This window comes from Hyaena hyaena, unplaced genomic scaffold, assembly GCF_003009895.1.
Source record: "Hyaena hyaena isolate Hyena2069 unplaced genomic scaffold, ASM300989v1 scaffold_840, whole genome shotgun sequence".
In the NCBI taxonomy this organism is placed as follows: Eukaryota; Metazoa; Chordata; class Mammalia; order Carnivora; family Hyaenidae; genus Hyaena; species Hyaena hyaena.
Genome location: NW_024081475.1, coordinates 437870 through 450674, shown reverse-complemented (window position 1 = coordinate 450674; position 12805 = coordinate 437870). Strand labels below are relative to the sequence as shown.

The 12805-nt window shown below is 45.0% G+C and overlaps 1 protein-coding gene and 1 pseudogene across 2 annotated transcripts in view; both read right to left on the bottom strand.

Moving 5' to 3' along the window:
* Positions 1–1213: 1213 nt before the first annotated feature.
* On the bottom strand, positions 1214–5636 carry LOC120222128 (annotated as a pseudogene).
* The window catches only part of STEEP1 (STING1 ER exit protein 1), a 25282-nt gene continuing 17078 nt past the window's right edge, over positions 4602–12805 (bottom strand). For both annotated transcript variants that reach the window (XM_039219836.1, XM_039219837.1), the window contains exons 3-7: positions 11697–11738; positions 8867–9005; positions 7914–8003; positions 7212–7304; positions 4602–5761 (exon numbers count right to left, since the gene is read on the bottom strand). In XM_039219836.1, the coding sequence (XP_039075767.1) occupies positions 5699–5761; positions 7212–7304; positions 7914–8003; positions 8867–9005; positions 11697–11738 (427 nt within the window). In that variant the 3' untranslated portion in view covers positions 4602–5698. The remainder of the gene's footprint in view (positions 5762–7211; positions 7305–7913; positions 8004–8866; positions 9006–11696; positions 11739–12805) is intronic.

Genomic DNA, 12805 nt, shown 5'->3' with positions numbered 1-12805 from the left:
ATATAAAACTTAGGGAAGAAAATCTGCACGGTCATGGGTCATGAAAGCTACTACACTACTAAGAGAATAAGACAGCCCCCACCCTGGGAGGTGTTGCAAATCACTTATCTGATAAAAGACTTCTATCTAGACGGTACGGGTACGAAGAGCTCTTAAAACCCAACAACAGGGGCACCTGGGTGGCTCAGTCGGTCAAGCATCTGACTCTTGGTTTCGGCTCGGGTTATGATCTCACAGTTTGTGAGATCGAGCCCCATGTTGGGCTCTGCGCTGAAGGCACAGAGCTGGCCTGGGATTCTCTCTCTCTCAAAATAACTAAATAAGCATTTAAAAAAAAAAAACAATAAAAAACTCAGTTTAAAAATGGGCAAAAGATCTGAACAGATGATGCTACTCCAAAGAAGATATACAGGTGGCAAAGCAATTATAAAAATACGTTTGCGGCAACAAAAAAGCAAATAGTCCAATTAAAAAGGGGCAAAGGACTTGACCAGACCTTTCTCCAGAGAGAATACACAAATGGCAAGAATCACATGAAGAGTGACTCAACACCGCTAATTCTTAGATGCTAGTGGAAACCATGAAGTCTCACCTCGAACGTATGAGGATGGCTACTATCCAACACAGAAAATGAGCAGTGTTGCTGAGGATGTGGGGAAACTGGAGCCCTGTGCATTGCAGGTGGGGATGCTGTAAGAAACCATAGGGTGGCTTCCTCAAAAAATTAAACACAATTACCTTATGTCCCAAAAATCTCACTTCTGGGCATTTCCCTGAAGAACTGAAAGCAGCATGGCAAAGACACCATCTCATTAGGGAGGTGCAAATTAAAAGCACAAGATACCACTGAACACCTGTCCTAGATCAGAGGAAGCTAAAGACACATGCGGCGGGGCTCAGGAGGTTAAGCGTCCGACTCCTGATCTCAGCTCAGGTCTTGACTTCACAGTCGGGAGTTTAAGCCCCGCGTTGGGCTCCGCACAGAGTACGAAGCCTACTTAAAATTTAAAGAGAGAGAGAGAGACACTAAAGATGCAGTGTGTGATTCGGACTTGGGTCCTGGAGCAGAAAGAGGACACAGTAGAACAACTGGTGAAATCCCAGAGGAGTGTGTAGTTTAATGTTACGGTACCAATGTTAATCCCGTAGTTCTGACCACTGTGCTATGGTTTTATACAGACTGGTCTGCTATAACAAAATTCCGTAGACCGAATGGCTTAAACAACAGACATTTATTTCTCATGGTTCTGGAGGCTACAAAGTCCAAGGCCCGGCTGCTACCTCAGTCCCGAGGGAGAGCTCTTTTCCTGGCTGGTAGAGATGGCCGTTCTTCTTGCCGTGTCCTCAGTGGCAGAGAGAGAGAGGCAGGTAGAGAAAGGGCTCTCCGGTCTTCTTTCAAGGCACTAATCCCATCACAAGGGTCCCACCTCAAGATATCATGCACACCTAATTGCTTCCCGAAGGCCTGGCTCCAAATCCCAGCACACGGTGGGGTAGCACTTTACTGGAGGAATTTTGGAGGGGACACAGTTCAGCCCCCGAGCATTACGTGGGGTGTTAATATTAGCAGAACCGAGTGGAGGGCGTACAGGAACTCCCTCTCAACTATCTCTGGAACTTTTCTGTACATCTAAAACTATTCAAAGATTTCTTTTTTAATTTTGTAATTTAATTCTTTTGCCGTCAATAAGAAATTTACTCGTTTAAAGAAAAATCCAAATGCTGGCATTGTCCAGAAAAATGTAAACAGGCCTATTTATAATTGCTACAAAGGCGAACGGCTGAAACGTGTTCCCCAAAGCATTTTGGCTTCCGCATGAATGCTTTGTGTCCCCGCATTTATATTAAAACATTCACAGGCAAATGAAAATGGAAAAACTGCCAATATCTCTTCCTGCCCCCTATGTTTCCATTTGCAATCATATACTGAAGTACCTTTTGACTCCATGGAAAAAAATATCTGACGTTCAGAACTACCAAGAACAAGAAGAGGAGAATTTTTTTTTTTTAATTAACGAATGAAATGTTTTCCATCAGAGTAGATTCTTAAGCACATTCTCCACGTACGAGGCGTGCCCGCTGGATGTCTTTTGGCCTAACTGTTACACGTTTGGCACGGAGGGCACGCCGGCTGGTGTCCTCAAAGAGGCCCACCAGCTAGGCCTCGTGTGCCTCCAGGAAAGCACCAATAGCCGTGCTCTGTAAGCGCAGGTCTGCTTTGAAGTCCTGAGCACTTTCCCGCACCAGACGCTGGAAAGGAAGTTTGCGGATCAGAAGTTTGGTGGACTTCTGGTAACGTCTCATGTCCCATGTCACAGAGTGCGGTCCAGGCCTGTAACGATGAGGTTTCTTCACCCCGCCAGTAGACGGCGCACTCTTGCGAATGGCTTCCGTAGCCAGTTGCTTCCTGGGTGCTTTATCACGGGTCGATCTACGAGCAGTCTGCTTTGTACGAGCCCCAGGTAGTGAGACCTCCTGACTTACCTCCCTTCTCCTTCAGCTGGAGCTCGGTGATCTAGAGGCAGCACGGGCGGGAACGATTGTGTCTCCCTCTCTCTTTGACCCTCCCCCATTCATGCTCTGTCTCTCTCTTTCTCAAAAATAAACACTAAGTTGACAATAAACTATTTGTAAAAATAAAAAAAATAAACACTAAGAAAAAAAAAAAGCCTTTTTAAAGGTAAAAAAACTCAAGGCCAGGGGTACCTGGCTGGCTCAGTCAGTAGAGCATGCGACCGCTGATCTTTCAGGTCATGAGTCTAAGCCCTACGTTGGGCCGTAGAGCTTACTTAAAGAACAAACACAGGGACACCTGGCTGGCTCAGTCGGTAGACATGCACTTCTTGATCTCAGGGTCACGCATTCAAGCCCCACGTTGGGCGTGGAGCCTACGTAAAAACAAAAAAACACAAATAAACTCAAGGTGAGGGGCCTTCAGATCCCCAACCACAGGACCAGGCTGGGTCAAATGGAAGAGAGGCAGTGACAGAATGGCAAGACTGGGAGAAAACAGGAGGCTCAAGGTTCTATGGGGTTTAGAAGCCAGTTCAGTTCACCAGGAGCGATGCTTTTCGTTTTCCTGAAGGAATTCTCAAACACTAAAAGCTCAAGAGCGACGGATGATGCTTTGTTAGAAGCGAGTGAAAACACAGAGTAGTCGGGTGAAAAAGCAGTAGAACAGACATCAAGAAGTCAAAAGGGGAAGATGTTTCCTGAAGGAAAGGATGTGGTCCCTGGTGATAACGAGCCCCAAATGGTCAAGACAAGCTAGTTTTTCAAAAGCGTTTTAACTTCTCTTATGCAGTAAAATGACACTTCCAAATGCCACCAATTATGACAGCTATTAAGACAAACCTTTTACAACACTGTACTATTTTATGAGAGTTGATAATCTGCACGCGCGTGCGTGCACATGCACACACACACACACACACACAGAGTAAAACTCTCCACAATTTCCATACTCTTTACACTAACACTGAAACCCTGTATTTGCTGCTCAAATTCTACAAGAAAATAGAGACCATGGAGAAACTATGTCATAGTATTTTAATAAGCACTTCAGCACGAAAGAATAGAACGCTAAAGAGCACATGCTTATCTGGTGCTAATGACCTAATGATTTGCAGTCTCGAAGATGAAGCAAAATGCGTACTTTGACCCAGATGGTAAAGTGGTTTAGGGCTAGTATCTAAGGAAGACTATTTCAGAAAATGCATGGAAGTGTCTTTACGTCACATTTCATTTGGTTTCTCAAAATGAAACTGGTACCTGTTGTCGACAATGTATTTTTTAAAAAATCCCACAGGAGGGGCAGTTCAGCCCAGTTCTGTCGTCACATTTCTGGCTTTATCACTGGGTATGGGAGCTCAGGAACCTTCTACTCTCAGAGCCTCAGATCCTCATTTGTAAGAAGAGACTGGTAACAGTTAAACCTAGCTCCTAGCGCCGTTGTCTTGGTTACATTAAGAGAATACCCATCGAGTGCTGTCCATGGTCCGACGCATGTCCACTAGCCCGACGCCTAGTGAGGGCTCATTAAAAGTATTATTATTATTACTCCTCCTACGTTTGTCTGTAACTACTGATGAAGTAGCCACCTACTTCAGATGAAGTAGATCTGAAGATCTAAAACCAAACGAACAGATTTAGTGGAAGCGAGAACACGAGGGGAACGCCGTTAGGAGGCTGTGGGCCCAGAACAGGGTTCTGGATCCCTCGAATCTTGGATTTCAGAGGCGGTGGACAGGACCGCCGGGCTATATAGGGTTATGGGAGTTGGTAGCTAGCATGGAGTTAAGGGAAAGGTCCCTGTTTGGAGGTGAAGTCAAGGACTATGCGGAGGTTAAGGTCAGCTATCCACAGGCTGTCTAAGCACCTCTCGGAATGAGGACAGGAATTGAAGTGGAGAGGAAGGCCCAGTTGCAAAGACCTCACTGGATGCAGGAAAATAACTGGGAAGAGGGTGACACGGCCCTGCCCGGGCTTCCCCAGGACCCCTGTCCCTCTGTCTCCCGGTTCTTGCTAGCTCACATCCACCCCTACCTACTCCAACCTACTTTTCCTTCCAAATAAGGACATCGGGGAAAAAAGGCAAAGAAAAATGCCCTATCATTTCCCAACAGCACCTCACACACACGTTTTAGGTGACTGCTAAGCGCAACCCACTGCAGACGATGCAACGAGTTAAAATGCTCCTCCTGCCCCGACAGCTCATAATTCCGAGGAACAGATAAAATCATGCACGTAACACTGCGTACTGACATTGCCGAACGAGTGGGGCAGTAAACGTTTAAATATAACCACACTCCTCTACGCACAGCGAATGTGAAACACCAGATCACAGACAGGCCCCTCTGTTTATCTCAGTATCGTTTCTTCCTCTACGTCTCCGTCCCATATGCCTCTCAGCGGCTCGACCGGACAGACAGTAGGGATTAGCTTAAGGTGCTTACCCTACCTTTTCTCCTTTCAATTGGAGCTGAGCTACCCTACCCGGCCACACCCCCACTCCCAACCCCGCCTCTAATCTGGCTGTTCCTTCTTAGGTACAAAGTCTGAGGAGGAATAACTCACCTAGAGCTTTAAGATTTGAAGTACAGGAACCAAGGCTAGGCCGTTTCTGTAGTTTGTGACTAGGCAAGTTTCTCTGAACATGAAGTAAAGGAAGCTCTATGTAGATTCTGGCTTTTTATGGATTTTCTTCTGACAGCAGAGAGATTCAAACCATAGCCAATACCTGCCAGTCTAAGAATAGAGAGAGCCACTTAAAAGAGTCTGACTTGCTAGGACTTTAAATATCATTCGTGCCATTTTTTTCTATGACACATCATAATATTTTTTTCAAAAATCTTTAAATGTTTTTATTAACTTTGAAGACGGAAGAATAGCTACTTTGGAAACTAGAGACTCTTCAAGCACTGATGTATTCATAGAGTTTCTACACAGCTGAAGAAGTTTACATCAAATGGACCAAAAATAGTACAGAGGACCTATATACGGAAAGATCTGGGCGGGGGGAACCTACGTCTAGAAAGCAGGTCAGATGGACTGAAAGACCTCACTGAAGGTAGGAGAAAGCAATGGAAAGCAATGGAAAGCCTTCTGCTGGGGCCAATAGGTAGGTACCAGTCCATGTAGTCAAGAAAAAGTTCTTTTTCCTCATGATCGCCAGTCTGGGTTGAGAGAAAGGTCCTGATCATTTGAACTGGTTGTCAATCAAGGTCCCCTTCATTTTCGCTTTCTTGGCTTCCAGTTCAGCCTGGGAAGGAAGAAAAGTTTACCCCCTGAGACGTGACATGAAATTCTTCCTTTCCTCCCTCACTCAAACTGCCCCAACTCTATCCCGTCGTGTTCATTTAGTAGAGAAACCAGAAGAGGGGTTGTCAAATCGTCATGAGTGTCCAGCAACTGCTTTCCAATGTTTCTGATATTATGGTTCACACAGGAAATGATGACATCTGTGTGGCAAAGGTGGGGGGGAGTAACACAAGGCTGTGGTCAAGGGTGATCAGTGCAGGGCTCCTACAGCCCCAGGTCCCTCCAAGGGCCCAGGGAAGCAATATCATGGCATACCAGGATCCTATTCCCGGCAGAACATGAAGAAAAACACTCTTCTAGAACAGTGCTGCTTCAAGTTGTGCCATCCATGAACGATTTGTTATTGGTTCATGCAAGATATGTATAAAAATCAAGAGTAAGCATTTAGACACTTGTATAGCAATTTGACAGAGGGATAATAAGAGCAAGTAATTTAATAAAAGTAACTGAGGCAAATTCATTTTTATTGCATTTGATAAATTACAAACCTGTTTCTTTTTAACTTTTTTTTTTTACATTTTTTTATTTATTTTTGAGAGAGACAGACAGCGTGAGGAGGGAAGGGTCAGAAAGAGAGGGAGACACAGAATCCAAAGACAGGCTCCAGGCTCTGAGCTAGCTGTCAGCACAGAGCCCGACGCGGGGCTCGAACCCACGAACCGTGAGATCATGACCTGAGCCGAAGTCGGATGCCTACCCGACTGAGCCACCCAGGCGCCCCTCCAAACGTGTTCTTGACAAATTAGAAATTAAAAAAAAAAAAAGAAAGCCTTGGCCGTTCACCTCAGAACATTTGGAAAGCACTGCCTTGGACACTAAGGCGAGGTCATGCAGCTCCCAAGCCCCCCAACCTGTGTCACCGAAAAACCCTCTATGATCATTAGAAAGGAGTGGTACACCCTTTGAGGAGGCACAAATGTATGATGTCGGAATGTAAGGAAATATCAGAAGTTATTATCAAGAAAACACAAAGGTAGGCACCATCAAATATAAACGTGCGCGCTCCACGCGGAGCCCGTGAAGGACACAGAAACCGGTGTGTGCTCTAAGAGCGCCGATCTGGAGGCCCCGGTCCCCGTACTGCCACTGTAGCGCCACCAGACACCGTCGCACCCTGGGAGAGTGTCCGGGAGCCCCGATCTGTAACTCCTGACTTGGGACCACAAGCAGCAGATGCAAGTACTGCTGTGGCTAGGGCTCTCTCACAAGGGCTGTAACCGGGGGCCTGGACGCTACGGTCACTTGGGCAGGGCTTACCACTGGTTAGAGCCCGGGGTTAGACACCAGGCAGCCAAGCACACTGGCGGCCCCTGACATACTTGCGAAAGGATCTCCCTGACCGTCCGAGGGTCTTTCAGACCCAGAAGCCCTTGCCACTCCAGGCCACTCACCAGCTCCTGCAGCCGCCTTTTGCTCATGCCTTTGCGCTCCAGCTGTTTTTCAATCACTTTGGCGTTCTGCGCATACGAGTCAGCAACCTCTCTCTGAGGGAGAAGAAGAGGCACCTTTAAATCAGGGGTCCGGCCAGTGAGGAACAGGGCCCTTAAGGAGCCATTTAGACTACTCCAATCCCAAAATTACTACTGAAATGGACTCTGTTCCCTTTTCAACGCTTCAGCTTTTTAGTAATCCAGGAGTGCTCAGGTCGCAGCGAAACCATTTTAAAAAGAGTAGATAACACGTCTCTGCAAACCTCGTTATACTGAAGTACCATAAAGGTAATCGCCACTCCCGCTAAGGAGAGCCACACGAAGCACTCGAGCCAGAATGGAAGGGACCTGAAATTGTTGAGTCCAGTAGTTTTGAAACTGAAGAGGGACAAGGGAGCTGCCCCCTTGAAAGTATCTCACAACCCAGTATGAAACAAATCACTGATGTCGTCCAACTCGCTGGCGCTCACTGTGCCCACTGTCCTTGAGATCCAGGGAGATAGGGACTCACCTCATCTTCTCTAGTCTCTTACTAGCATAGTAAGGCCTAGGACTGATGTTTCTAATTATGCTGCTACTCGAATGGGCTGGTTCTCGAGTCCCCCCTTCCTTCCGGAGCCCACCCCCAATGCATCCAGTTCCTTTGAGAGCAGAAGCACTCACAGCCTCGATCTCCTCTTCCTCTTCGTCAATAGTAGACACCGTGACAGAGCTGAACTTGCCCATGTCTTTCGTCCGTTTGGTCATCATCACCTGGCGTCACAGGAGGAGGACTCAGTGTCATTCACTGTAGTTGGCTCTGTGAACCACGCATGCGCCGTGTCCATGCACGTGCGCGCACACGTGCGGGACTGCAGGGGGTGGGGGCTGCGGTTGGGGCAGGGGACGCTCACTGCTTTGGGACAGGCTGGCCTATCTAAAAATGCCAATGGTTTTTATTTGGATTATGTTTTTCTAACATTTGCCATCAGGGCTTTAAAAAGTATATTTAAAACTCAGCCTGACTCATTTCGTTTTTGTTTTTTTTGTTTTTAACTTATCTAAATTCAAGTTACTTAACATACAGCATAGTATTGGTTTCAGGAGTAGAATTTAGTGATTCATCACTTACATATGACACCCAGTGCTCGTCCCAACACGTGCCCTCCTCCACGCCCCTCACCCGTTTGGCCCATCCTCCCCCTCCCAACAACCCTCAGTTTGTTCACTGTATTTAAGGGTCTCTTATCGTTTGCCTTCCTCTGTTTTTATCTTAGTTTTCCTTCCCTTCCCCTATGTTCATCTGTTTCTTAAATTCCAAATATGCGTGAAATCATATAATTTTCTTTCTCTGACTTATGTCGCTTAGCAGAATACACTGTCCACACTGAACGGGGAAGACATTTCAAAGGAAATAAATGGTAATTAAAACCATACGATTTCTAACTTTACTCACAGGACAGCTATAGGAAAGGAAAAAAGTACACATGACTGACGTTACACGTAACATCTGCTTTTACATAAAAATGGCATTCTCTTAATAAGGAATGCATCCATAAAGGGCGATTTCTCATTATAATCTCATTTAAAAATGTACGGCGATCTGTAGCTATATTAACCAGTCTGTCAATAATTACCTTCTTAGGAGGCTCTTGTTTCTGAGTATAGATATTTGTTTTGCCAAAACCCTGGCCAAACTTGACTACTGCTCCATCCACGATGAAGGTCACAGGCGCATTCTTCGGCTGGGACTGATAGAAGAGGGGCAGTCCACACCTGCAAACAGCACAGCGAACCTCTGAGGAGCTCAGAATCCAAATCCCCCAAAACACGGATTCACGAAGTATGCTCAGATCCCGGGAATAGTTTTGCTTGTGGCATAAACGAACGATTCGCTCCTTCCACTGCTATCCGGATCACTAGAGGAATCACTGAGGAATCGCTTTTATAAGCAAGAATGTATTAAAACTGCTGCTCGGATTCCCAGGTCCCTCCCCCAGATGATCGTGATTCAGCAAATCTGGGCGCTGAGACCTGGGAACCTGCCATTTGCCTCAGCATCCCAAGTGGTTCGTATCATTAGACAAGTTTGGGAAATGCTGGCGCCTGCTACTGGCGGCTTTCCAGTTAAAACTGCTCCCATTTCGGGACGCCTGGCTGGCTCAGTTGTTAGAGCATGCAATTCTGGATCTCATTCGAGCCCCACGGTGGGTGTAGAGATTACTTAAAAAATAAATAAAATTCTAAAAATAATAGAAGTTTCTAAGAACATATATATGTATATATATGTTTCTAAAAATATACTATATGTATATATGTGTGTGTGTGTGTGTGTGTGTATATATATATATATATATATATACACACACATAGTTGCTGCCATGCCATTCTTCCAAGAATTCTGGGTAACTAGTCTGAGGGTTGTTTTTTGTTTTTTGTTTTTTGTTTTACCAGAGCATAATTCTTTTTTTTCAAATTTACATCCAAGTTATTTAGCATATAGTGCAACAATGATTTCAGGAGTGGATGCCTTAAAGTCCCTTACTAACCATTTAGCCCATCCGCCCTCCCACAACCCCTCCAGCAACCCTCTGTTTGTTCTCTATAATTAAGAATCTCTTATGTTTTGTCCCCCTCCCTGTTTTTGTATTATTTTTGCTTCCCTTCCCTTATGTTTATCTGTTTTGTATCTTAAAGTCCTCCTACGAGTGAAGTCATATGATACTTGTCTTTATCTGACTAATTTCGCTTAGCGTAATACCCTCTAGTTCCATCCACGTATTTGTAAATGGTAAGATTTCATTCTTTTTGATTCCTGAATAATACTCCATTGTGTGTGTGTGTATATATACCACATCTTCTTTATCCATTCATCCGTTGGTGTACATTTGGGCTCTTTCCATACTTTGGCTATTGTCAATAGTGCTGCTATAAACATTGGGGTGCATGTTCCCCTTGAAAACAGCACACCTGTATTCCTTGGATAAATACCTGGTTAGTGCAGTTGATGGGTTGTAGGGTGGTTCTAGTTTTAATTTTTTGAGGAGCCTCCACACTGTTTCCCAGAGTGGCCGCACCAGTTTGCATTCCCACCAGCAGTGCAAGAGAGATCCTCCTTCTCCGCATCCTTGTTAATGTTCGCCATTCTGCCAGGTGTGAGGTGGTGTCTCAGTGTGGTTTTGATGTGTATTTCCCTGATGATGAGTGATGTTGAGCAGTTTTTCACATGTTGGTTGGCCATCTGGATGTCTTCTTTGGAGAAGTGTCTATTCATGTCTTTTGCCCATTTCTTCACCGGATTATTTGTTTTTGGGGTGTTGGGTTTGATAAGCTCTTTATAGATTTTGGATACTAACCCTTTATCTGATATGTCATTTGCAAATATCTTCTCCCATTCGGTCAGTTGCCTTTTAGTTTTGCTGATTGTTTCCTTTGCTGTGCAGAAGCTTTTTATCTTGACGAGGTCCCAATAGTTCATTTTTGCTTTTATTTCCCTGGCCTCCAAGACATGTTGAGTAAGAAGTTGCTGCGGCTGAGATCAAAGAGGTTTTTGCCTGCTTGCTCTAGGATTTTGATGGCTTCCTGTCTTATGTTTAGCTCTTTCATCCATTTTGAGTTTATTTTTGTGTGTGGGGTAAGAAGATGTGGTCCAGTTTCATTCTTCTGCATGTTGCTTTCCAGTTCTCCCGGCACCATTTGCTGAAGAGACTGTCTTTTTTCCACTGGATACTCTTCTCTGCTTTGTCAAAGATTAGTTGGCCGTGTGTTTGGGGGTTCATTTCTGGGTTCTCTATTCTGTTCCATTAATCTATGTGTCTGTTTCTGCGCCAGTACCATGCTGTCTTGATTACAGCTTTCTGATACATCTTGAAGTCTGGGACTATGATGCCTCTAGCTTTGGTTTTCCTTTTCAAGATCGCTTTGGCTATCCGGGGGCTTTTGTGGTTCCATATAAATTTTAGGATTGTTTGTTCCAGCTCTGAGAAGATGCTGGTGTTATTTTGACAGGGATTGCAGTTGGTCATTTCTATTAGACTTATTTTCAGTGACATGAAGTAGACTCATGAGATGTGATAAAAACGAATTTAACGAATCCAGGGTGGCTGTGAACTAAAATGTCTTCTTGGCCATCTCCTTGCCTTACTTCTCCTTCTAAGAGCCAAGATGTAACTGTACTTACGTCAACAAGATTAAACTTACTGTAGTTTAGTATTCTCCCAGCTCCATTTAAAAAGTGATACTATGTTTTTAAAAAAAACATTTTTGTGGCCAGCTGGTCAGAGATGTGACTTTGACTAGTCGGCTGTTAGGGGAGCATACTGGCGGTTGTGTAGTTGAAGTTCAAAGGCAGTTGAGATTATAAAGATAAAGATACAATAAAGAACTGTATCCAAATAATTTTTTTCAGAACACATTACTGCCTCTCCTTTCTTATACTTGGAGAAACCCACACTGTGAAGTACTTACTTTGCACACTTCTTCCGGTACTGTCGTTCAATGCCTTCAGGCCTGCACAGAAAATGGAATAAAAAAAAAAAGGTATGAACAAATCTCATAACCTACCCACCTCACTACCTCATTTCTTCAAATGGTAACAGGGCCTTTCAAAACTTTTCATTTCCTAGATCAATGGTTAGTTAAACTTGTATTAATTTTAATCTTTTTTTTTTTTTTTTTGAGAGAGAGAGAATGTGTGTGCCAGGAAATGCATGGAGGTGGAGGCAGAGGGAGGGAATCTTAAGCAGCCTCCACGCCCAGCGAGGAGAAAGGGGGGCATCAATCTCACCACCATGAGATCAGGACCTGAGCTGAGATGAAGAGCAGGACGCCCAACCGACCGAGCAACCCAGGAGCCCCAAACCTCTATTAATTTTAAAACATTCCTGCCTCCCATAAACACTTCCTGAGCCTCTAATACAAGCCAGGCATCTCCCTGACACAGGAGGGGAGGAGCAGCTATAGTCATAGCAATGGGCGCAGTCACAGGAATAACTATAACAAAAGCAATAATAATACTCACAACCACTTGTATAGCTTTTGCTACGTGCCAGAAACTGCTCTGAAGTATACATGTATTTCATTTTTTTTAAGTTCATTTTTCAGAGAGAGACACACGGCCTGTGTGTACACACGCAAGCAGGGGAGGAGCAGAGAGGGAGACACAGAATCCGAAGTAGGCCTCAGGCTCCCAGCTGTCAGCACAGAGCCCGATGCAGGGCTCGACTCACAAGCCATGAGATCATGACCTGAGCCAAGGTTAGACGCTTAACCGAATGAGCCACCTAGGCGTCCCGTATTTTTTAATTTTTAAAAAATGTTTATTTTGAGAGAGAACAAATGTAAGAGAGAGTGGGGGGGGGGCAGAGAGAGAGAGAGGGAGGGAGAGAAGAGAATCCCAAGCAGGCTCCACACTGTCGGCGTGGAGCCTGACTCAGGGCTCAATCTTACGAACTGTGAGATCATGACCTGAGCTCAAACCAAGAGTCAGACACTTAACCGATGGAGCCACTCAGACGCCCCTCGAGTATACATGTGTGAAGTTCTTTCATCCTTACGATGGCCCTGTGAGGTAGGTC